Source organism: Mustela lutreola, chromosome 1, assembly GCF_030435805.1.
Source record: "Mustela lutreola isolate mMusLut2 chromosome 1, mMusLut2.pri, whole genome shotgun sequence".
Classification (NCBI taxonomy): Eukaryota; Metazoa; Chordata; class Mammalia; order Carnivora; family Mustelidae; genus Mustela; species Mustela lutreola.
Genome location: NC_081290.1, coordinates 52,622,905 through 52,646,600, shown reverse-complemented (window position 1 = coordinate 52,646,600; position 23,696 = coordinate 52,622,905). Strand labels below are relative to the sequence as shown.

General features: G+C 35.0%; 1 protein-coding gene across 2 annotated transcripts in view; it reads left to right on the top strand.

Moving 5' to 3' along the window:
* SLIT2 (slit guidance ligand 2) overlaps window positions 1-23,696 on the top strand; it is a 358,593-nt gene that overhangs the window by 214,022 nt on the left and 120,875 nt on the right. For both annotated transcript variants that reach the window (XM_059164789.1, XM_059164780.1), the window contains exons 5-8: window positions 3,135-3,206; window positions 14,641-14,712; window positions 20,234-20,305; window positions 22,886-23,049. In XM_059164789.1, the coding sequence (XP_059020772.1) occupies window positions 3,135-3,206; window positions 14,641-14,712; window positions 20,234-20,305; window positions 22,886-23,049 (380 nt within the window). The remainder of the gene's footprint in view (window positions 1-3,134; window positions 3,207-14,640; window positions 14,713-20,233; window positions 20,306-22,885; window positions 23,050-23,696) is intronic.

The following is a 23,696-nucleotide window of genomic DNA, read 5'->3' as shown; positions in this document are numbered from 1 at the left end:
GTCTTGCTTTTGTAGATTCACGATCATTTAAGTCTCTCAACCAGCCTTCTATTTGGCTACTTGCTTATCTTCTTTACTGGATTTGAAAATTCCTGAAGCCAGGAAATGGGCCTTACCCCAGCCCAGTAATCGTGCAACATCAGTCAATACCTTGCATGTAGTAGATCTTAAATGAATATATGTTGGATTGAAATAACTGGTAACCTCCCCCTGATTATATATAGGAAATATGAGTCATTGTTCCAACAGTCCAGTCCATTATATGGCAAAGGACGTAAACCAGAGGCTAATATAACTTATGGAAAAACCTTTTAAGTTCTGGGGCACAGGAAGGACATATTGAGATTGATTAAGTCACCCCTGTATCATCTTTAGAATTCCTCAAATCCTGACTCAGTATTTATTTGTATTTCCTTTTTTATATATTTACTTAAATAATTTGTCTCATTGTTTAGCAATAATACCTTACCTTCCTGAAGCTTAATTTCCTTTCCTATAAAACCAGAATAATGTTATCCACTTGGAAGAGTGGTTATGAGGATTAAAGGAAATACAGATCATATTTGATAATTTTATTTATTACTTCTAAAAAATTATTGCATACCATAGGTGCTAAAAGTGTGTTGTTGTTTTCTCCTTTCTTGATGAACATGGTCCTCTTAACTGGAGGGTCCTGCGATCCCGAACTGAAACTGCCTGCCCTAGTGGACAGGACACAAAGGCAGAGACCCTATAAACTAGTCTGGGAAGCAGTCTAGTTGTGGGGCAGCCACACATAAACCTTGACCTAGGGGAGCAAAAAGGCCCTGAGATTGACAGTTAACAGTTTCTCATTCTTTCATAAAAATAAAAGGTTGGTAAGTGTTAGCATTATAAAACCCTTCCACATCCCAGAATTCTGCCTTTGGGATTCAGAAGCTTCTACTAAAATCTGTTTTAGAAGGAATGGTCATCTGACTGTACGTTTCACTTTCCTCAGTGATAATCACTGTGAACCACTTCATATCCCTCTGACTTTCCTCCCACTCACCATCTCCACATTGAAAACAGGATCCTAGGAAAAACTGTGCCTGGAGACTGAGCAGAGCTGAGACTGTAGGTAGCAAATGAGATGGCCCCAGCCGGCTGGATGGGAAGACTGCAGAGCCTGGAAAGCTGGCAGGATCTAAAGAAAACAACTGCCATTCTTATTCACCTAGACCCTCCAAGGCAGTCTTCATCTTAGGAGAAACAGAGAAACACAAGTGATGAGAAAACATTGAACTGACAGAGACACAGCAGTAACACCACCACTGTTAGTTTTCATGGAGCATTGAAGATTCAGATTTGCCTGGGTTCAGTGTTTTTTTTTTCCTCTTTGTTTCTTATTACATTCTGATTTTTCTTTTTTCCAGTGTTTTTCTCTACTTTCTTCCTGCTCGGTAGCCTCCTTTCAACACTTTTCCAGCATCAAGGCTGTTAAATATACACTGTTAAACATTCTTAACCTGATGTAATGAAGGGAAGGAAGTCAGTCTGAATCAATGACAAGCTGGAGAAATAAGCAATTTTTAAGGAAATGGAGTTTTATTACTCTTAGGGATATACTGAAACTACTGAAAGCAGGAACGGAGCTACAGCACTTAGGAAATGGACGATTGTTTTAACTCCTACATAAGCATATATTGTAATTTTACTGTTTGAAATAAAGTATGTGTTTGCTTTCTTTTCCCCCCCTAAAGACCTTTACTCCTTAAATATAAGAACGTATATTTCTTTACAAATTGCTTGGCGAACATTTTTTATTTAGACAGTGCAGATATTGAAGTACGAATGCAAATCTCAGTTGTTTAAAACTTGGTGCTAATGAGGTCAGGACCACACTCTAAATCTCCGAATCTGCCAATTATCTCTATTGCGTGGCCACAGCTATGTGAACGGCAAGCTCTGGTCATAAGAAGTGTTAGGAGAGAGGATGTGGATGAATCCATCCCCTACGCCTCTGCATAATTGGAAAGTGGTTCTGTTTTCATCATCTATGTACTGTGGTTAGTAGTTTCATCTTTCCTAACTAGCATCAGCTATCTTAGAATTTTAAAAATAATTTTAGCACCATCATTGTGACTGTAGTAATTTATCTGGTATTTCAACTTTCTGTGGTGTGGTAGTGTGACTTAAAATTAGATGAGCATTTTTCTGTTTTCAGTTACATTTCCTGCATGTATAGTTATATCCTACTTGTTAAGGCTAATACTATTTGAGCTCATTGAATTGCATCTGAACTCTGAGGGAAAAATAACGATCCATTTTATGAGATGAGTGATTTTTACAAACTTCTCATTCCAACTGAAAGAGTGCTCTTTTTCCCCCTTGATTAAAATGTATTTCTCAATTAAATTAAAATGCAAATATAGACAGTCTGTGTTTATGGTTTTAATAGAATTATTTAAAGAAGGTTTTAAATCAACCTGCTGTTAATATTTCATGCAAGAACGGTTAGTTTTATTGTTGGCCTGGTACAGCCATGTTCCATTTTCAAAATGACTTAAAGCGCTGTGAAAACTCAATCACGCTGCCCAGGTTTTATCAGTTTTTGGCCGCTCCTCTCTAGGATGTTTAAATGGACTTCTTTCCTATATACTTTGTAAGTTATGCCAGTGATGTTGGAGAAATATCAAGTACTAAAACTTAAGAACCCCTTGAAACTGAGTTAGGGACAATTTACTTTCTCTCTCTCTCTCTCTCTTTTTTTTTTTTTTGGTTGGGGTTTTGGTTTTGTTTTTTCTTTTTTGTTTTTATTTTTTTTTCTTTCTTTTTTGGGGATTTTTTTTTTTTTTTTGGTTTTTAAAGAAATAGTTTATAACAGAGTCGAATCAACTCAAATTTAAGAGAATCATATTTTATAATTTATTATGAAATTAAAGATTTGGAAAAGTACTTCAAGAAGCCATTTAGTTCAGCCTTTTAAGCTACATTATAAATATAACTTTTGTATTAGAAATTGCATCTAATAATATGGATTTAATTATGATCCTGGTAGAATATTTTTTTTTCAGCTTTCTAAAGAGGTGTTTTAGTGTTGTGAAATACCATGATAAAATAATTTTTAAATGATATTTTATAACTTGACCTTTTTCTTTTTTTGTCATTTTTAGTGATCTCAGTGAAAACCAAATTCAGGCAATTCCAAGGAAGGCTTTCCGTGGGGCAGTTGACATTAAAAATCTGTAAGTATTCTTTTCTAATATATACTGTCGTCTTATAGTTACCTATTTTTAATGTTAAATTTATATTAAATAATGTGTCAAAAGAAAAGTCAAAGGCCTATTTGTCTTTATGCTTGGTTAGGAGAGCTTGTAACAGTAAGTCTTAAATTGTTTTTACAAGCTATTTGGGGAAATTCCCATGTAAAAGATGTCTTGCATCTGAAGCTGTTATCAAATTCATTCTTCAAACTTTGTGGTTAATCTTATGAAATCTCAAGAAATGAGTTGATTAAAAGGTATTTACAATGCATTTTCTCCACTTTTACTGTCGGCGTACATCAATAACTCCCTTTTCTGTTGTTATCTGTGTTTACTGGAAATGCAGAATATAAACTATTTTTTTCTAGAAAGAGTAGATAATATTTTCTTGTTACAGATGCCTGGAGCCTGGAGCTGTGGCTAGCTCTCTTTCTTTCTTTCTTTTTTTTTTTTTTTACCACTTCAAAATCACTGTTTTTCATTATATGCCAAAAGTGTGAGAGTGAGAGAAAATTATGTCTTTCCCTTTGTGTGACTATTTTTCTTACATATTTTCTCCGTGTATCTTTATGGAAGAATATGTGTATAGCCCTCTTTCAAAAGAAAAAAAAAACCCATGAAGTAAAGGGAACCGTGTTTCTGAATTTTCCCTTTATACATCTAGTGTCTTGTGTAGAGTGGTTTATTGTTTGTTTGTTTGTTTGTTTGTTTCTGCAAGTGCCTATTTCTTTGAAGATACATATTGGATTTAAGATTTCAGGGACAATCCTAATTTTGTCAATATGTATCTTTATAAATTCTAAAATACTGCACGTGCCTTTGTAAATTATTGGTTTTGATTGACTGCAAATGCTAGGACATAAAGTGTTGTCCTTAGCTTTCACATTAGTTTGGAATGTAGGGGGAAAAAGCCTCTCCCAGCTGAGATTAACTACCAGGAATTCAATATTTCTTAGCTAGTGATAAACAGCGCAGGCACTTTTCAAGAATTAACTTATATTCGACATTCTCCATGGTGGGATACATTATTTTTCCAGTAGGAAGAGTGAGACAGATGTTTTCTGTCGTCAAAGAGGATGACTGCTTATAAAGCTATAAGGTTCAGCCTCTGCATCTTCTCCTCAATGTAGATGATTTTTGCGTTAAATCCATACTTTCTAAATGTACAGGTGAATGCAGAAAAATATAGACTTCTAGATTTAAATGTGTAGAGCCAATAAAGTTCTGACCCTAGGTTTTCATGAATGTTTGCATGTAAGGGGATTTTATTTGCTTTCTTATTTTATCTTCTCTTGCTAGGGTTTGAGGAGGTCTTCTGGTAGATTCTGAGATGGAAGGTGTTAAAACTACCTTTGTATACTATGTCTCATCAGAACTATATGAAGATCCCAGCACAACACCTACTCAAGTTGCCTGTACGTCACTTAAAAGGATAGTCATGGCTATAGTTGACCATTCTCTGGGAATGCCACTTGCAATCTCCAAATCCTTAAAACAGGTGGCTTTTAATCTTCTTAGTAAAGATATTCAGGGAATCCAAGTTTATAAGTAACCCATCTTCCATATTTAAGGATACATTTGGGAATGAGATACCAGTCATGATGGAATTCCTTCATATATCCTCTTCATTTATCCTTAAAGACTATGATTTTAGAAGTTTAGAGATAAAAAGAAAAGTAAGATCCGAGCCAGTTTACTATGAAGAATGTGATACTTATCCGTGTCTAGTATAAGTCAGTTGGACATGGGGCTAATAAGTGGAAAAAGAAAATATAGCAGAAAGTACTAAATTTTCATCAGACCCTGATTTATAAACAAGATATTATGTGCTATAAGTTCTGAGGAAAGAAAAATAAAAATTATGGCTTGAGGTCATCAGGGAAACATAGGAAAGAGTTCCTGAAAGAAAATATAAAGGAATCTTCCAGGATCTTGATTCATGTTATGTGTTGGTGAGTTACAGCAGAGAAGGGTAGATTGAAGAAGTTAGAATCTATTAAAGAATCAATGCAAAGTTAGAATCAATCTCCACTGTTCTCGCTGCCTTACACATAACAATGTCAAATACCTTAGAGCAGCATTGAAATACCACAATGCATTTCTAGGTTTATTTAATTAATTAGGATCATAGCTACAATTCTATAGAATTTTACAGTTAAAATGCATGTTTCTATAACTGAAACATTGTTCAAACTACATTGTTCCAAGAAAAAAATAGTTTCATGGGGCTTTGTATGAAGATAAGTTTTATCATTAAAAGTTAAGAAGATGCCTGCTAAAATATGTTAGAATTGAGGGTAAATTTTAATTCATATTATTATTAAAAGTAACCATCAGTCATCAAGTAACAACTCAATAAAACTCCATAAATTCAGTGTGGGAAGGAGAGGTATAGTATACTCTGTTCTACTTACCATTCCACTGTTGCAATTACAGTTTGGATAATCCTGCATGGTGGATGGCTACTGTTCCAACTCATTCAGAGAATAAAAGAGAAAAAAGTCTAGACAGAAGAAATATGTTCTTTAGCTGCATTACGACGATATGACGATATTTTGTATAGAGCTGTCTAAATGTTCAGTCTGATGCACTGTAACAGGTTTATTGGATTTACCACATTCAGGCCTTATTCATAGCAAATTCCAGTTATCAGAAGATTTTCACTGGAAGCACTTATTCTAATCTTGTGGATTCACTAAGTATGCCCAAGGCAGTATCTTAACAATAAGAAACTGATGCTGTGAATATTTTGCAAATTAGCAGATTTTATTCCTCTTCCTCCAGGCAAGACACACTAAAACTATTCTAGGCAGATGAACATTTTATCTTGCTCTTAAATATCTCCGGGGAGGAATTCCCATAACTTTTTGCTTATTGCTATTAATTTCTTAACTGGAAGAAAACTCTGTATATTTTATTTTGTTACCTAATTTTCTCCAGCCACAACTTAAACCACTTTCTTTTTCCTGACATTTTAGGTTGTAATATCTGAGAATAACAAGATCATGTTAAAATACCAACTAAATTATAGTGTTTATAATAGTCACTGGCAGCACTTTTCCATAGTATTTACATGTTTTTAAATTCCCCACTCAAGTATGAATTAAAGTAGCAAAACCATATTATTACCAAGTGAAGCCTCACAAAAATAAGCCTTCTATATGTGTTTAATTTATTGAAATACTGATGAGGTAAAGCCTTGCTGCCTCCTGATCAGATTTTGAATTAAAACATGTTATATTATTTAAACTACTTTGTTTGCAAGTATCTATGAGGTATTTCCATTTAATTGAATAATTTAGAAGAATATTTAAATTAAGCCTTGCTTTATTGCTGGGACTCATGAACTTATTCTCTAAGCATGCCTCTTAACAGATTAAAGATTTTCCAAGTCTCTTGTTTTTATGACAAAACATTCCTAGTTATAATTATTCCCAGATTTAAGCAAGAAAACTGTACAGATATATGAGCTTAAAATTGCAATAGATTGCTAGTTGCTCTTCATATCACAAGAGTAAACGTTAACATATTTTTCGTTTCTTTAGTGAGCACAACATAAACACTTAAAATAGTTAAATTACAACATGCATCATTTTGGATATACTTGTAAGGTAAATCAAACCTGCTTTTTTCTTCTTTCATTTTGCAGTACACGCTCAAAGTGTACTCTGTGTTCCAGTCAAACTGTAATGTTTATTGTCTTTATAAATAAAGACATGTCTTTTCCATTTGCTTGCATTATCTGAATTCCCTTAACGCTATATGAGTTGTACCCACCTTTTGCAGGAAAACCACCTCTCAGTAAAAAACAGGTTAGGGAAAATATTTGTATTTATCTTTTAAAAAATATTTAAATTCAATTTAGTTAACATATAGTGTGTTGTCAGTTTCAGGGTAGAATTTAGTGATTGATCAGTTGCATATTACATGCAGTGCTCATTACATCAAGTGCCCTCCTTAATGCCCATTACCCAATTACCCTACCCCCCCACTCACCTGCCCTCCAGCAACACTGTTTGTTTCCTAGAGTTAAGAGTCTCCTATGGTTTGCACCCCCGTCTGTTTTCATCTTATTTTATTTTTCCTTTTTTTAACATGCATTAATTTATAGACAAGGGTCAGGTTGTAAGGTGATTTAATTTTGTTTTCTTTGAGCAAGTCATCATATTATTTGGAAATAAATATGTATAGCCATGACTTTTAGGAAACAAATAATTCAATTTGGGTTGCAATGATTATTGGCAGTAAGATTTGGCAAACAGGAAAGACAGAGTTAATCTATATGTTATCATATAGCTATTTATATTATTTAGAAATTTCATTTTTTTGGAACTCTGTCTTCAATATATTCTATTGATGAAGCCATTAAAACCCATAGAAGGAAAATACTCCATCCTAGACTAGAGACACAGAAAGACTTCTGTATTTTACTTTATTTTTTACATTCCCCTGGTTTTAAATACTAGGGAAATTAGTATCCCACAAGATACTGCGTACCAGTAAGGGAACAAGTGTTGCTTACATATTATAAAATCAATATGTAACAATTGGAAGAGTGTAATTTGTATTTTACCATGCAAATGAAAGACTCCTTTTAGCTTTGTCTTATGAATTGTTGTAATTGCAAATTATCTGCTATAATGAGCTAGCTTTCCTGTTTAGTTCCTTATATTTCTTACCAGACTTATATACTTAGTATATTATCATATTAATAAAATTTACTGATACCAAATTTAAATTATATCTTTTAGTCCTTCCAGCTCTTTCTTAGAGTGTTTTCAGTAAACCTGAGGCTGAGGAGACTTTGAAGAGGAGGCTGGTTTCTCACTGAAGGGGCCTGCTATCTTTCGTGTTAGATTAAATGCCACAGGTCTTAAGTGAGATATAGTATCTTCTGAACAAACCTGTAGAGATGGCTCGTCATTTGGATAGTTAGTACAAAACTTAAGTTTCATTTCAATGAATACAGATCCTCTTAAACATCCAGAATCTTGTCTGCAGATAGTGTGGGTGCTCTGGAGAAGCTAGCTGTACCATGGGAACTGTCCATGGTCCTGTAACCTGCCTGGTTTGCAGTCGCTCAGGAGGCAGCCTGAATTGTGATAATCCCCACAACTACAGTCAAGTTTGCTAACAACGTCTCCAACTTTTCGTTTTGCTCTGTCTGCAGGGTGTCTTAGCATTTTTCTTCAATGACATTATTCTGTTATGTGAAAGTGAATTTATACAACATATAATCATAAACACTTTCCAAAACAAAATAAAACAAACAAAACACAAGACTATCTGAGCGATAGGGAATCCAGTTCACATATGTATAAAATAAGACTTGGTGTGATCTTCCCATAGCTGCTATGTTTTCCTTGAGATAGAACATATCCTTAGTTTTCTTGCTTCCCCAACCCTGAACCGGCACACTTTGCTACTTCTGAACTATTACAGTAGTGTACGGATTGAATTTTGATCTCCAGTCTGTATTCTCATTTGTTATGTTTATCGTTGCAGGCAAATTTGTTTTTATAAAGCACTGTTTTTGTTTTTTGTTTTGTTTTGCTTCTGTTTTAATCCCATCACTCCCTGGCTCAAAAATCATTCAGCTTATTAAAAACAACAATTCTTTGTTTTGGCCCTATGGCAAAGCCTTGGGGGTATAACAGAATATTGTCATAGTTTTACAGGTTCTGAGGAATGTAAAATCTTTCCTGAGAGAACAGAGGCTTTTATTGAATAGCATGCTTTCTTTAGATATTTTGATTTGTCCTAACATTCTGACATCCACCCAAGCTTCCAGCCCCCTCTCCCAGTGAATCTGCACACAAGCTCTTTGCTCAAGCCATAATGACCTCTCTCTTACAAACATTCATTGTGAACATTGTAAAACCTTGTTCACAGCTGTTCTTGAGTGGGTCTTTTCCCTCCACAGGGAATACCCAGTTTTATTTTCTGTCTTTTTGGATTCTACCTGTTTTGTTTTGTTTTAGGTTCAGGATTTTTCTTTCCTCACACAAACTACTTCAGCATAGGGTGATCTGTTCCTTCCCTGACATTCTATAGCACTCTTTACGTGCTGACTTTGTCTTTGAAGTTTGGCCACCAGAGATTGAGCTGAACCTTTCGTTTGCAGAATGAACAGTTCCTGAATCTCTTTCCCTGAATACTTGCTATTGAGTGGGGACTTTAGCAATACACAGATTTAAATTTGAATCAAGATTTCACTGCTTATTTACTTTGAGTAAGTTATTAAACTTCTGTGAGCTTCACATCCTCTTCTAGAAAATCAGAATGATGAGAACATTTAGCTTTTCAAGTTAATGTAAGGAAAAATGAGATAATATCTACAGACCCTGCTATTTGCTATGCATTCAGTAAATGTAAGCAATTGTTAATTGTTATTGTCAGTTTCAGTTTCTACCACCTTTGATTAGGGTACAAGAGCTACTAGAAAGTGAAGGACTACTTGGTTGTTTTTCATCCATTTTCTGGTACCATGTCTCTTAGAACTTACCTTTCACTTTTCCCTAATAAATTAGCAAGTGGATATAACTTTATACCATAGACAATTTCAATAAAAACTGAGATTCTTTATTCCTAAGCAAAAAACTCCACAACACTTTTCTTGAAAGATTTCAAAAGGACCAAATTCTCAAATATATTAGTTAGCATTCCTCAAGGGACAGTCCTTCCTTTGGTAGATTTATTCACTAATACCTGAGTTAGCACTGATGTGCTTTTATGCTGAGGTTAAATGGCATGGTTGCCAAAACTTCAGCCTAGGGTGGGTGTTCATTCATATGGGTCAATTTACATTATTCTCATGTCCTCTATCCATTATAACTTAAATCTTGAATTACTTCTTTAAGAGTCATTATTGGTATAAGATTTGTATATTTAGGCACTCATATTGACTTGAATTTTATACACACAAGGGAAGAAATAGAACAGATCATACCCATATCCTTAACAACATTTTATTTCTGACATTTGATTTATATGTTTTATCAGGTTTCTTTCCAAATGGCAAAATGCTGTTTCTCCTTCCTATTGATTCTAATCACTTTGATATATTATTTTAAGTGTACTTAAGCTTTTGGAGTTTGCCATTTATAGCAATATGAATATGAACTAAACTTCTATTTTAGTGCTCAAAAAACCCTGGAGAATCAGAGCGTAGTTATAATACGTTTTGTTGAAATATTGGGAGACTCTATCTGGCTTTAAAGTTATATTTTTAAAGATTTTATGTATTTATTTTAGAGAGAGAGAACAAAGTGGGGAGAGGTGCAGAGAGGGAGGGAGAAGCAGAGAGAGAGAATCTCAAGCAGACTCCATGCTGAGTTTGGAACCCAACACTGGATCAACCTCACAAACCTGAGATCATGACCTGAGCTGAAACCAAGAGTCAGGTGCTTAACTGACTGAGCCACTCAGGCACCCTGGCTTTAAAGTTTTTGAAGACTTTTTATGTTCTGTATTGTTTCAGAGTTAAGTAAATTTTATGGTGTTTGAATTCTCACAAAAAGAAAATCAGTTGGTAATACGATCTTATTACTTGGACACTGCAGTGCAACATAAATTTTCTATGAGTAAGGACAAAAACAAATAAAGTTAATGCAGGAAGGTGAGTTTGTATATGTAATTCAAACATAGTATGTATCCAGATTTTAATAATTGAAAACAGGAAGACCCTGAAAAAAAATGTAAAAAGTTACAGAATGCTGTAAGTATCTCTAGATATATTTCAGGAAAATTTGCCAAGTAAGCAAATTTTCAACCTTTCTGTTATTTAATATGCATATTTCTAAAATTTATATTCATCAGCATTATATATTGTTGCTCATACCTAGAATTAATCAAAATCTGAAACGAGGCTAAATCATTTCTTGTGTTGAAGAAAATCAGATCTGCTTTAGAAACTTCATGTGTGCGAGGCTCAGAGTAACACCTGCTTGATAAAGATAAACTACATTACCAAAGACTAAATTTACCAGGTCAAGGAAAAATTAAAACAAGCAATCTAGTGTTATTTTGGAACAACCTAAGAGAAATAGCGACCAATGAAAAAAGAATCATAGAATGTTAATGCTGAAAGAGAGCTTGAAGTTTTCTATTGTTTTAACATCGTTAATTGCATGAAATTAAAGATAAAGCACTTGCTTTAGAATGCACCCTTACAAACTAGAACAATGAAGGTTAAGATAGAGATGGAATTCAAACAGAAACAGAGGAGACTGGAGATAGGAAATACAGGAGAGAGGCCACAAAATCTGTGCTAGGATACGTCAGCTGAAGGTCTGAAAGAAATCGCTGATAATACTATATCTGCGCTGTTCTTTCTCTCCAGAAAATAAAAAAAGAAGTGCTCGCTTGCTCCCTGTGGGACGTGACCCTTATACCAGGAAAGCATCCTGAAGCTGTTCCTAATGTATCTTAGTGCTCTTATTATCCAAAGATCAACAAATTTACCCTGTGTTTGGCTAAATAATTGGAATACTACTTTTTGGAGAAGTAAAAAACAAAACAAAACAAAAACTTCTCCTCTTACTAATGCCTTAATTCAGAGTAATTTCATTGCACAATTGGAAATCACTTCTAAACAGAATCAGCCTGTCACTAAATCTGAGAACAGATCCTTTCCTGTTTACAGAAAGCAGAAAGGCCCCGGTGTTGGTCTTGAAAAGATGGTAGAGAAGGAAGTGAACTGGGTGAGAGAAACAAGGTGCAAAAAATAGTCCCAAATCCCTGAAATAAAGTATGCTTTTGCATGGTGTTGACACTCTTTATCTTAAACCATATACAGACAAATGGACGTTTTTTTTGCAGAGAGATTTTTCTCATGGGCAGTCAGAGGGGGCACAGCACTCTGCTTAAACATTCCTTTCGATATAAGGAAATCCACCAGTTGATGAAAAATTATTCATTTTGATTTTTCTCTCATACATGTAACTTTTTCATACACTACCTTCATTTTCAGAAGGTCGACGGCCTGAGCCATGATTGCATTCAGAAAACTAAGGAAAACTTTGGTCCTATGAAAGCCAAATATCCTTGTGCTTTAATACCAAGGACTTGGGTTTCTGTTAAGAATCGGAAGCATGCAACCATGAGCGATGTTGAAGAGGGATGAAATTACCAAAGTTTCCAGCAGTGTCTCAACTTCTGGTGGTATAGTGAAAGTAATCTGCTTTTCAGTCCCTGTAGAACAAGATTTGCTTGAGTGCTTTCTGGCATGCTAGGTCTTCCCCTTTGTGTATAGTATGCATGATTTAAAAGAAGCAGTGTCAGCACTGACTTATACATTGACAGCTAAGGATAATAAGATATGGGCAAACATACAGCTCACCCTTTTACAGATTAACCTGGAGACTGCATTAGGCAAATTTGATAGCATTAAAAGATTTTGCCAATTTGTCTGGAAACAATTTCTCTTTTGTGGTGTGTCAAGGGTAACACTTCATGCCATTGTACTAATTTAAATGGCTTTGATAAATTGTTCAAGAGGTTAGAGAATAGTAGTGTAGATATATATTTAGCACTTTAAAATAAAAAGGCTGTTAACTTAATTGTTAAAAGAATTTAATCTGTAAAAATCAAAGGTGCTCAAGAATGTAAGTGTTTTCTTGGAACCACAGCAGCCATATTACATCATGAAGCTTTAAAAGTCTTCTTAGAAAATAAAATTATCCTTCTGCATTACTTCTTAATAAGTAGAAATGCTTAAGCTATTACAGTAGCATGGATGGTACCTATTATTTGGGGAAAGCCTTAGTTTATAAAAGCAATAAAACCATATCTTCTCCAGAGTTGGCCTTTTTTTTTTTTTTTAATGTTGTAGGTCCTAGGTCCTAGATTGTACCATTTGCATGACATCAAGGTAGTGTGTGTCCCCTAGAGACCTTCTTTAAAATGAGATGTATATTTCATGAGACATTCCCTATGTACATAATTTCTAAAGTAAGGATTTTGAAGAAGCCCCTCTGAAAGTTACTGGATTAAATCATTGCACCTTTATTCCATAGCCTTGTGAGAGAAACAGCTGTTTTACGGGAATGTTGAAACAGTACTTTAAGAATACACCTCAAACGTGAATTACCCTTTTTGGTGAATTTCGCACTTGAAACGAGGACAGGATTCATTTGTATTATGACCATAGTCTGTACATCTGATTCCCCCCCAATGCATGGAGAACTGACAATTCACCTGACTATTTCATCAAACATTTTGTTTCTGTCTCAAGTGAAGCCTTAAAATACTTTTCTTTACTGGAATAATAATATCGCTAAGCATCAAGCTACTAGACTTAAACAACAACTGCTTATGTGTTTAAAAAAAGAATTTAAAATAATATAAAGATAGAACAGGTAGGATTTAGTACTTAGCTGTTTATTTCAACCAAATCAATAGGTCAGCCTGGATAAAGAAAATTGTAATTCCAAAAACAAGCGGCAGGAACAAACTGATTTAACCAAGTTTGGAGTAACTTTGTCTTTTCATCTTTGAATTATAACAAATGAGTGCTCAACTACAAGAGAAGATTCATTTGTTGGCATTTTGTACTATTTAGAAGGAACTGATAAAGCTTTTACACTCTTTAGCGTAGATTGGTGTAGTGTTTTAATGATGTTGCTGCAGTATGCGTTCTTGCGTTTGCAGCTAAAATTAACATCTTTGAGGAAAGCAAAAAGATTAATTTCTTAATACTTTATAACTTATTTTCTGGAAATTTGGGGAGTTTCTTAGCTGGAAGTATGCATATTTACAGTGCAGGGAAATCACATGTAAGGACACACAGTGCAAATCATGGATATTAAGCAAAGCGTAATGCAGAACAAGGGCTCGCTTTCTAAAGTGTTTTCCTGGTTGGGAATAGCAGGGAGGTACGTGGGACTTCATTTCTCTCTTGCGATTGGGAGTTCTCTAAGGAAAACTGCTTTTAAAAGAAGAAAACCTAAAAGTAGTCTTGCTCTTTCTTGCCAAGGATGGTGAAATTAACATGCAGCTGGGCGTCTCTGATAAATGGATTCGGTTAGGTCACTGAGGGGGTGCATGTGACATTAAGTGATTTACAGTCCTTTACCTTAATGAAATTGTTTCAGCAAGATGACGCTGAAAGCTCTTAATGGATAGCTTTTCTTGATGTAATGAAATTGCATTCCTATGGCATTTAATATAAGGCACAGTTATTATTTACTGGAGCTTTCCAAGGGCTGCTATTTGCACAGACAGTTCAGAACAAAAAGAGATCTCAGTCGCAGTACGGAGGCCAGAATGGCTTGTGACATTCTTAAGCAGATGAGTGTATTTGTGACAGCATTTCAGTTCCTGCAGCCAGGGCTTCCTAGACCCATCAGGGGACTTCCTTTCACCCAACCCAGATAGTCTTCAGCCTTTTACATATATTCTTCTAATCTGTTTACAGGCAACTGGATTACAACCAGATCAGCTGTATTGAAGATGGGGCATTTAGGGCTCTGCGGGACCTGGAAGTGCTGTAAGTGTTGCTTCTCTTTTTGACTCTTTTGAAAACGGGAGCTTTGTGTCTGGGGAGTGCTGATGGGGGAGCTTATCCGCTAGCTCAAAACCTTGTGTCAGGACGGTCTCTTAGGAAGATACCTTAAGTCACTCCTGGGGAATATACAGAGAACTTGAAATGTGTGTGCACATAACCGTGGGCATCATTTCTGCATGTTTAGGTAAAAATGTCTCTTGAGGGAGAATATTCAGATATTCACACTACTGTCCGGTACGTGTTTCTCCTTATAACAAAATATTTTCAGTCATAGGATTTGTGAGAATGCCCAGAATTGCTAAATATTAAGATTTAAGATCAGTTGTGTCAAAAAAACGACAACAAAAAAATAAAACCTCTTTAGTTGCTGACAAGTTGGAATATTGTGTAGTTGCCATGCAATGGGAAAACGTTTTCTCGTTTTGAGATGTCACTTGTAACTGGATAACATCATTTTTGAAAGATGATTTTGATATCTGTTTTCTAAGTTTAATAAGCTGTCCACTGGGTCCATTTTAAAGTCTTCACTACTGATTCAGTAAAGCACAGCCCTCAGCTCTGAATTGTAACTGGCATCCTCTCTTTCCTTGCTGGGTAGGTATAGCTGACAAAAATGGGTTAGAGGCAACTGAGTAATCTCTACAGATCTCTGACTTGGTAAAATAATTTTAATGAAGTTATTCTAATGAAAAATAATTTTAATGTAAACTGGAGTTACTAAAGTGTTTGAAATCGCCTATACATTTGTGGGATTTTTTTTTTTTTCCTGCCAGAGATTCACCAGTCTAGCTTTTAAAATAAATTTGCAGATTTCTGTCCCAAATAAAATTATTTCTCTCTGCTATAATTCATCCCTGACTAAATTTATTCAGAATCCGAAATTGAATTAAATATGAAGAGGTTTTGAATTTTTAGTCCATGTGGTAAAAATTATCCAGGAATCATGAAATCCTCCTAAAAAAAAAAAAAAAAAGATTCCATTACTTTAAAAATTGAGTTTGAGGAACAGAATGTAATGCTAGAAAAAGTTTGACGTTTTGACAAAACATTTCTGATTATTTTTAAGGACTTAACATAAGAACTAGTTGATTGGGATAAACTGTTATAAGAACATATATCACTATCTATCCACGTGACAAGTCACCTTTATTTCTGTTGGTAACAGTCTTTTTCTCTAGGGAAAACATTCAGAGTGCTTATCCTAAACATTGTAGTTACAAGGCCACTTTTTATTTTTATTCATATACAAAGCTCAGTTTGCTATTTCAGAGTCAGAATAATGAGGATACAACTACGGTTTCATAATAGTAGTCTGATGTCAAAACCATAGTCAATGTTGTAAACTTGGTATATGAAGAGACTACCATGGGTGTTATTTAATTGAACGGATCTTATCAAGCCAAAAATGTATTACCATGTCAATACTTCTAACTAGGAATAGGAGCAACACCAAAAATTTTATAGAAAGTTTGCTGAATACTTTGCATGGACTAAAATCCCATAAAGTACTTTGTTATTAATTAAATGAGCTTATTAGATATGAAATAATGCATATACATAATATATTGAGTATATATATGTGTGTGTGTATATAGAGAGGGGGGGGAGAGAGAGAGAGAGATACATACACACAGAGCACCTGCTCTGTGCCAGACACCATGCTGGACACTGAAAACTCTTTACCCACAAATACAATAACTATTCATTTGGTTCATCTGCTTATTTGTTATAAAGTAATATCATTGTTTTTAGATTTAGTAAGCTCATGAAAACAAAATCACCGCATATATTGTGTTTGTCATGTTAAAAAGGTGACTTTAAACTACTATCTTGAAACACACCAAAGAGTGAAAAATGTCTTATGATTCATGGAGTTAAAATCAAAATCCACAAGTTTGGGAACACTTTTGAGGACCTTAGTATATAGGTTTCAAAGAGATACATAATCGTCAGAGTTTTCTAAAAATTAATAATTAAAATTAGTATGTGATACAAGAAAATGTGCCTTTTGAAATGCCTTAAATATTTTATATTAAAATTTGATAGTCAAGCAGACATTCTTTTAATATGTATTAATTTTTAAAATCCTCATAGTTCATACAACCTTTAAAGAAATTAATTGATGAAAAATTTAAGGCTAACTGGAGAAAGCACTCAAAAGACTGGGATTTATCAAGCCCAAGTCTCTTGTCGAGTAAATCAAAAAAGTTCTTCTGTTGTAAAAATTTGGTTGGGGGCTTTTTTAGTAGAAGGTTCCAGAAAGAATGTTTTCTGTTTTGCCTATTTTTACCATGTAGGACTCTTTACAATATATCTTCTTGAGTGGAGCTAAAGAAGCATTAATTAATTTTCAATCATCTTAAATTTAGAGTCCCAATGCTTCAGGGGTTTTTTGTTTTGTTTTGTTATGTTTTTAAATTTTGGTTCCATGAGCCATTTGTGAGTATATGGATTACATTGAGGCAAAACAGGAAAAGACGGAAGTAATCATCCTGGGCCACTGATGAAAATTTGTTAAGATATTTATTAGGTATTGGAGAGTAAATAAAGTTTAAGAAGGGAAAGTCCAGGTAAATGAAAGCAAGGGTAGGCAGTTTATCACGTGTATGTTCATAAAACCTTAGCAAATTGTGGAATTCTGATTGACACGATTCAGAAATATTTATTTTTAAAAAAGTTTATCTTCTTAATATGAAGATATCACAAAAATAACATTGGAACTATTTTGTTTTCTATTTTGGTGTTTTCTCTTTCTTTGGACAGCAGATTCAGAAATGAAATATATTCCTTAGGTTGCTAGTTTTATAATTTTTTGTTCTTTTTCAATAAAATAAGCAAAATTTTATTTAATTGAGATGTAGAGGTTCATATCCATAAAATACCAGACTCTCTGCCAAATACTACCCTGAGCATGAAGGGAATAAGAAAAGAATAAGTCAAGAGCTAAGTCTGAGAGGACCTATGTGACTACCAAGACTCACATTTATGCGCTTACACATAGAGCACATTTATGTGCTTACACATAAAGCTATCCTTTGTACAAGAATATATTCTCATTGCAAAGAGAAAATCTTGAAGTTGAAGATAGAAATACACTCTCATATAGGAGAAAGTGTTCACAAATAAAGAAGTATAATAGACAAATTTGCGTTGTTTCACTGTAGGAATTGATCATGACCATAAAAAATACATTACACCATACATAATTAACACATACTAATTACTAAGTTTAAAATAATTTCATTGGTTCCACATACTGCTCCATTACCAGGCATCAATATCAATATTGTTTTGCCAACATCAATACTGAATAAAAAAATACTAAGAAAGGTAACATTTCTTCAGTTGTGTTATGCAAAGTAACATTTTGATAAAAGACTCCAAACTTGGCAGCAGTTTCAGCATTCAATGAAAACTCTCTTTTGTATGGAATCGTAAGAAATTATAGTTCAAAATTAATGCATGTCTGCTGCAAGTGAATTACTTTAAAAAACAAAAAATGTTATCCCTGAAGTCACATTTCAGTATGTTATGTACTCTAAAGATTTTAGCCATATAAAGTCAGCATAAATTTTGAGGGTGGGAAAAGGGGTTATTTGAAAGCAAATCCCTTTGAGAAGTGAAACCTTTTAGTTCAAACATCAGGATATATTTTAATGGCGTTTGAAAAAAAATCTCATTTCACTTGAGCACAGAAAAATGCTACAGGCTTTTAGATAACATGAACCAACCAATTCAATGCTTTGTAGGTCCTTCATAAAGTGTTTTATTTTTTCTTTTTCTTATGCAACTTAATTCAAATCACTTGGATTAATTCTTCTATCATTCAATACATTGCAAAGCTGGGTAGGAAAGAAAGTCTGCCTGTTGTAGATCTGTAGCTACTGTGCCCTACTTTGCCTAGAAGTCTAAGTGCCCCCTGAATACCCCAAATCATACCATTAACAACTGCATCCTCCAGCTGGCCAGAAGTAGCCTCACAAACCTATCTCGCTCAGTCCAAACAGACTCAGTCCATGGACTCTTTGAAATATCTGAATTTGTTGCCACTATTTAAAAATTGGGGGGATAAATGCGAAACTTCCCATTTCTGGCTTCTCCTGAGAAAATCCAATTGTTTGGCAGCCTTCCATTACATCAGAGCAGCAACGCATCAGAGCTGAGTTTTAGCTGCTATAGCACAGAGTATCATTGCTGTCTTACCAAAGTCTTCCTCATCCCCCGCTCTCTGCCTGCTCCTCTCCATCTCTTGTCCTCATTCTATGTCCTGTTACTGTATATACAACCTGTTTCTCTCCATTTATGTTCCCTGCCTGGCTTACACTGGCAAGAGAATTCACCAAGTCTACTTCAGACCTGTCTCCATTATCAAATGGTATCCACTGGCCATTGAGCCCTTCCTCTTGCCTCCGTCAGCGGCTTGCATGCTTTCCTTACCCCACATGCTGTTTTCTCTATACGAGAATTGTTTTCCATCTTTGCATTGCACAATCACAGCCCTGGGGTAGTTGTCTTGTCCATTTCTTGTCATAGACAGACTTCTCTGAAGGGCGGGGGGTGGGGGGCACTCTTCTTAACCTTATTAACTCTAAGTTTTTATAATTTGTGTATTTCATTTCCCCAGGTGAGCTATATGCTACTTTAAGACAGGTTTTATGCCTGATTTATTTTTATACCATTCCATGTTGCCCTAAGGTTAAAAACCCTTTAGGAAATACTAGATAAATGAACTGTTACTGGTGATTGTAGAAATAGTCAAAATAATAACAAACAATGCCTGTGTTAGGGGAAAAGTAGGAACAACTTAAAACTAGCAAGAATTATGCTATTTTCACCATCTCTGCCTTGACCACCCATCTTCCTGACTCTAGCATCAAGAAACCGTGATCACTATCACACCACAGTAAGCAAAGGACAAGATACGTGCCTGCCACATAGAACTGTTAGAATGTATCAATAAACTGCTACAGCCTGACATTTTATCCCTATTCAATGCAAATCCCAAGTGCAGATATCATTCTTGCTACTCAAATTTAAACAGCGGCATGGCCAATGTCCACAGTAAAGAATACTTAGCAGGACTCTTTGGGAGATTTCAAATATCTTCATTTACGGATACTAATTACACACAGTGCCCCTCTAAGGAAATCCAGCTGCCTGATTTTACTGACTGTTGAATATCTCATGTTAGTTCCTTAAGCAGTGTCATAAATACATACTTATTCATGCACATGGTGCAAAGGGCAACATGTGACTAGTCAAAAATATAAGACAAATCTCTCACAAATATTTGATAAAGCTGAAAGCATAGAAATATGTTGATGTATAACATTTATTTATTGTCTTGTTTAACATATAGGGCATTCCTTATATTATTACCTTTCTACCATGTAGTTGTCCTGCATAAACATAATTGCATTGTCTCTCAATTAATATATAGAATGACCAATGAATTTGCATTACCTGAAATGTCTAACTTTTTTTTTTTTTAATTATTCTACAGCACTCTCAACAATAACAACATTACTAGACTTTCTGTCGCAAGTTTCAACCACATGCCTAAACTTAGGACTTTGTAAGTAGCCACAATATATATTTAAAGGTCAATTTAATCAATTAAGGGTTCCCCTAAAGTACTGTTTTTTTGTAAACAAAGAACAGAATCATGAGTTCATTGCGGGGTAGAGAAGGAAAACACCACATTTTTAAAAAGTGCTAGATGTGATATTTGAATAAACGAACTATCACTCTAAAAACATGAAAGCTTTCTTTTCAATGATATGCATCGTGGGAAGTTGGGGGAGAGAGAGACATTTACTTAGAGCTCTTGTGGAGGTCACATTTCATTAAGAAATGTAAGACTCCTTGATTGGCTGTCAGAAATGATAAATGGTAAATCTTTATGATTTTATTACTGTACAACAAGCAGACCTAATAAAGCTGAACTGGATCTCCTACATTCTTTGTAATGTAAAATTACAGCATAACTCTCCAGTCTTTCTGTAACTAAGGTTGTGGCAGCATTTGAATTTAAAAATATCTTTTCAGAAGATGAACATTAAAATATTTTAGATGGTAAAAACTTGTTCTCTCAAAATGTATTTGCTGCAGCTATTTTTTTTTTCCTCTTGGAGGAAAATTAATCCTTTAAGTGGGATAGTTAGTTAAAGCATTTTCAGAGATAAATCTCATTTGAACTCAGATTAGGGATCACACTGGCCTCAAAAATACTATTTATACAACATGTGAGAAATAGTGGGAAATATAAGTAAAGCATTGAACTTCTTGAAAAAAACAAATGTGTTTTTAAGTGGGGGATATATGTATGTTGATTGGGTTTTCAAAATAATTTGCAGTTTACAATAGTTGATAACTGGAAATATATTGTATTTATTTTTTTCTCTTTAATGAAAAATCATTTGAATTGCCAGCTTTTTAATGATTTGGATAGTACCAATCTGAATGTCCTTTTTTTGGTCACTAAAATATGGTGCTCTGTGTATGATACAACACATCATTATCATTTCTTTGGAATATGATTTAACAAAATAAAGCAATTCTGAAAGTATGCAGATATAAATTCCGTTTTCTTGATGTGCCTAACCTGACCAAGTGAATAGACCAGTTCACCCAAGACTATATTTGATGAAATTCGTTGCTTAACCATTGACTTCAGCTAATTTTTTAAAATGTGAAGTGAACAGGCTCCTAAATGGCAAAAATGAGGCCACTGAGAATGTGGAAACATCTGTCATCTGCCTTTTTGATAGTGTGCTTTATTTTCCTATAGGAATCCATCATAGTTTGTTTTGCTAATCAGGGTTTTAAAGTTTTATGTTCTTTTCTCACTTCAAATTTGTGCACACGGAATTGAATTGTTGTAACATGCTTGATTCAGATGAAAATGTTTCTAGAACAATGAGGTAGAGTGTGCTTCGTGGTTTCCAAAGGATGCCACTCTGATTTCCAAGCAAACTGAGCTGGAGGTCACCCAGCTTTCGCAAAATGTAGCTTTTTGTTCTGGGCAGGCCGTCTAAGTTTTGATGCGAGACAGTCTGTTCCATATCTTACAGGCTCAAGGAGAATGTAAAACAGTCATCTAACTTGAAATTCCCTTGCTTTGGTTGTTTCATTATTCTGTATTATCACTGCTACTTAAAAATTCCATTTTTATGGTCCAATTATGTTTCTGGACCGAGTTCCATGTTTTAATATCCATTACTGTTATTGGGTTAGAATTGAGCACATCAGCTAAAAAGGACTAAAATGGTATTACTGTGTCATAGATGATTCTGGAAATGATGCTTTGATTTATAGCTTTGGATGTCCTTTTCTTTAGTTTGAGAAAACATAAAAGCCAATTTGAAGTCATTTACCTAATTTAGTGGATACATTTGTCTGATATTTTATTAATGGAAAAGTGCTATTTGCCACTTGGAATGGATCCATGGTCTGGTGTGGATTCCTGCCAACACAGAGAGGGGGGCTCACTTAATTCCTTCACTCCCAGCCATGTATGTCTTTTCATTTCAGTTCCTGCTCTTTGAGGATAGGGTCCCAAGAGCCAAAAGCAGCTAATCCCTTTTTCTGCTATTAAACAAAAAGAAGGAAATCAGAATAGGGACATGAAAGAAGTGTTTTATATTGAATTATTATTCTATCTTGTTCAGCAAAAAACGAAAGTGACCTGCTAAAAAGATTTTGCCAGCAGTTCCTCCAGAAACTAACAACAGCAGGACTAAGGGATCTTTCATACTGGAAGCCGTGACTTTTATGAACATACCCCCACCCCTGCCCCACCCTTCACCTCCCCTTCCCCACCCCCCCACCCCAACTTGCTGTCAGTATGTTGGGACTGCAAAGCAATTTGCCTTGGACATCTCTGTTTCTTTTTACTCTTTTGAGTGAACATAAGGAAATCATCTTTATGGTCATGTTCAAGCTTCTGGATGTTGGCTTAGAGGTAAATGAAGAGAAACTCCATTCTGCAGTTGTACACCAGTTTAATGTTGAGAAAACGAATTAGGTCGAGACTTCCTTAGCTTTGTCTACTGATATTTTACGAAATAAAGCTGTAGGTTATTATGAAGACTCTTTTTTTCAAAGTAACCGTTTTCTGTTTTTCTTGCTTTAAACTTGTCTCTTTCTTCCCTAGTCGACTGCACTCAAACAATCTCTACTGCGACTGCCACCTGGCCTGGCTGTCTGACTGGCTGCGCCAGAGGCCCCGGGTGGGTCTCTACACTCAGTGTATGGGACCCTCCCACCTGCGGGGCCATAACGTAGCTGAGGTGCAAAAACGCGAATTTGTCTGCAGTGGTAAGGGAGAAAGAACCTTTACATTGTCGTCTGATTTTACACTGCCGTGTCGGAGAACTGTGGAGAATGCATGCTCTCAGGGTTTCCGTGTTGCTCACTAACGCGTGCCGTCGTGCACTAATCACTCCATGGACGTCCTCTGTTTTAGTGCTGTTGAGAATAGGTTCTAGGATGTGTGTGATTGGCAAGGACAGGTTCCTCTGAAGTGAGGATGGAGGATTTCTCAATTTTCACTCCTGGGGACCTCTAGGAAATTCCTAGACTTTAATTCTGTGTGCTGCTTATTTTCCTGTTAAGTAATAATGTATGTCTACTTTTCTGTGAATGATTGGAAATATGGTTAATCCTGGATACCTGCTGGGAAATTTTAAAAAGTAGCTCGACTATAGTTGCAGATTGACAACATACTTTTCGTGAATACTAGTGGTTCACGTGTACTCTAAGAGATAAACGACTAGATTTAGTGGATGAAAATCTGGAAACGAAAATAAGGCACAGCCTATATGAAAATTTCAGGAAGTCACATTCACTTAGTTCTTTCTATACGTTCGAGCTCCAGTCTAGGTATTTCTCATATATGTATCTCATTTCACCTCCCTCATCACGACTGTAGTGAAATGTAATATTACCTTTCTACAAGAGATGAA